This window comes from Ammodytes marinus, assembly GCF_949987685.1.
Source record: "Ammodytes marinus genome assembly, chromosome: 11".
NCBI lineage: Eukaryota > Metazoa > Chordata > Actinopteri > Uranoscopiformes > Ammodytidae > Ammodytes > Ammodytes marinus.
In genome coordinates this window covers 685,273-687,772 of record NC_137215.1, presented here as the reverse complement: position 1 = coordinate 687,772, position 2,500 = coordinate 685,273, and the positions used below count along the sequence as shown (strand labels likewise).

At 40.9% G+C, this 2,500-nt stretch overlaps 1 protein-coding gene across 1 annotated transcript in view; it reads right to left on the bottom strand.

The window, feature by feature from the left end:
- The window catches only part of shld2 (shieldin complex subunit 2), a 12,088-nt gene that overhangs the window by 9,451 nt on the left and 137 nt on the right, over window positions 1-2,500 (bottom strand). The window contains exons 1-4 of the mRNA XM_080036768.1: window positions 2,495-2,500; window positions 909-1,412; window positions 111-205; window positions 1-29 (exon numbers count right to left, since the gene is read on the bottom strand). The exon at window positions 1-29 is cut by the window's left edge and continues 136 nt beyond it; the exon at window positions 2,495-2,500 is cut by the window's right edge and continues 137 nt beyond it. Coding sequence (XP_079892894.1) covers window positions 1-29; window positions 111-205; window positions 909-1,412; window positions 2,495-2,500 — 634 coding nt within the window. The remainder of the gene's footprint in view (window positions 30-110; window positions 206-908; window positions 1,413-2,494) is intronic.

Here is a 2,500-nt window from a genome sequence, read left to right as displayed (position 1 = left end):
CCTCTCAGTGTCTCTGGGAGTCTAGGTCTCTTTGCGTCCGGAGATGTTGTTTTGAGGGGAGATGTGTGTGTTGTTTTGAGGGGAGATGTGTGTGTTGTTTTGACGGGAGATGTGTGTGTGTGTGTCTCCTGTGAACAGAGCAGTCCGTCTGCTGTGGCCTCGATCATCACTCCTCCTTCGGCGTTTGACGTTTGGCTGAAGAGTTCTACAGACAGACAGGCAAGATGTTAGTGGACAAGGGGTTTTACAGGACAGATTTGGGATACAGCATTTTTTCATTTTAAGAATCAAATCAGTATTGATTTACACTAGTATGAAAAAGGAAGACATGTTATGGAAGCAAAATAGACAAATATCTCTGAAAAAAATGTATTTTCGACCATCTCTGTGTGTGTGTGTGTGTGTGTGTGTGTGTGTGTGTGTGTGTGTGTGTGTGTGTGTGTGTGTGGGTGTGTGTGTGTGTGTGTGTCTGTCTGTCTGTCTGTCTGTCTGTCTGTCTGTCTGTCTGTCTGTCTGTCTGTCTGTCTGTCTGTCTGTCTGTCTGTCTGTCTGTCTGTTTTTGCTTTTTGTTTTTATCATCTCTTAAAGGTGGAGTCAGCGATTGTTTTCAAGATTTTGACAAATTTCTTTCACAAGTTCAGCATTCTCCATCTTTAAGTGCAACTTCAATATTTTCTTACATCTATTTTGATGTATTTTTATGCCACTTGGAATTGCCTTGTGTTATAATTGTGCTATAGTAATAAAACGGCTTAGGCTAGGTAGGCTACTTATCTAGCGATGCAACCAGTGACTGTGTGTGTGTGTGTGTGTGTGTGTGTGTGTGTGTGTGTGTCTGTCTGTCTGTGTGCGTCTGTCTGTCTGTCTGTCTGTCTGTCTGTCTGTACGTCTGTCTGTCTGTCTGTTACCTAGCGACGCTCCCAGTGACTGTGTTATCGGGCTGAACAGCTCCGGAGTGCTGGAGGAAGCAGACGGAGGTGAAGTCTGGATTTCTCCGGTTTTTATTTCAGCAGTAGAAGAAGAAATACTCACTCCTGATTGGATGCTGTGTTTACCTCTTTGGACCAATGCCTGGCTGAGTGTCCAGGTTTTGAGGTATTCAGTGTGAGTGGACAGTGTGTGTATAGCTGGTAAGGCGGACTGGTGTTTAGAGCAATGTGGGGCTTGGTTTTCAGACTTTTCTACAGGGAAACAGCTGTCCAGATACTCATGGATTGAAGCTGAACACTGGTCGTCCTCCACAACATTTGTTTCTTGATTTTGCCCGTGCAGAAATCTCTCTGAAAGTCTTTGATGATCTTCCACATGTTCAGGGTTTGTTTTAGGGTCCCGTCTTTGTAAACTGGCTGTAGATTCATCGGTTTTGAGTTTTTCTTGGTCCTTTGGTAACTTCACTTCATCTCCAGATGTGTCTGAAATATAAGCAAATAATTAGTTGTTATTAATTCTGTTAAAAGTCAACATTTTGGAAGATATTGTTATTTAGGGTTATTCATAATTGTTCTGTATGTTTTAATCAGTGTATAATTATTATTATTTTTTTTTTTTAACCTTTATTTATACAGGTAAATCCCATTGAGTCCGAAGACTCTTTTGCAAGGGAGACCTGTTCCCATTCCCACGTTACCATTCACACACACATTCATACACCGATAGCAGGCTAACTATCGACATTCACACAAGGCAAGGTGGGTGAAGTGTCTTGCCCAAGGACACAACAACTATGACACAGGTGGCAGGGCGGGGATCGAACCTCCAACCCTTTGATCATCAGCCGACCCGCTCTACCACCTGAGACACAGTCGCCCCAATATTAGTGTATAATCACTTGATAATAAAAAAAAGTTCAAAGTCACTATGAAGACACAGTTTTCGACAGACTCGTAACCTGTACCCCCCCCCCCCCCCCTACTAAAATATTTAAAAGTTCCTTGTGGCACCTAAAGACACATTTTATTCATTTACCAGCTTTATTATTTGTTTTTGCTTTATTTTCTTGCCTTTATTTCTGATTTATTTCAATGTCTAAACATTTTTTTTTTACTAAAGATTTGGTCACATGATAACAACAACAGTATTCATATCATCGTATGGTTTTAATGTGATTAAACTGGTGTATTATAATTATAAACAGAAGTAAAAAGTATTAAAGGAATACTTCACCCAAACGGAACCGGTGTTCTATCAACATAAAATCGCTATTATAATATAATGAATGAGGTTTTTCTTCCCTCAGTCTTCCCTCAGTCTTCCCTTGGCCCAGCTGTCCTGTTAATCCTAACCCTTACTGTGATGTCACAAGAAGGAAACTGTAGGGTTAGACAGTGAGACCATAAAACACTCTTTCTGCCTTTTCTCAGGCTAGGATGAACCGATTTCTAAAATGTTTGCACATTTATACTACAAAGGATCTCAGAGTTCAATACACCTTCATATTCCAACTGGTGAAGTAGGTCTTTAACCTGCATTTTGAATGTGTCCTTGAACGCCTCACCTGTTT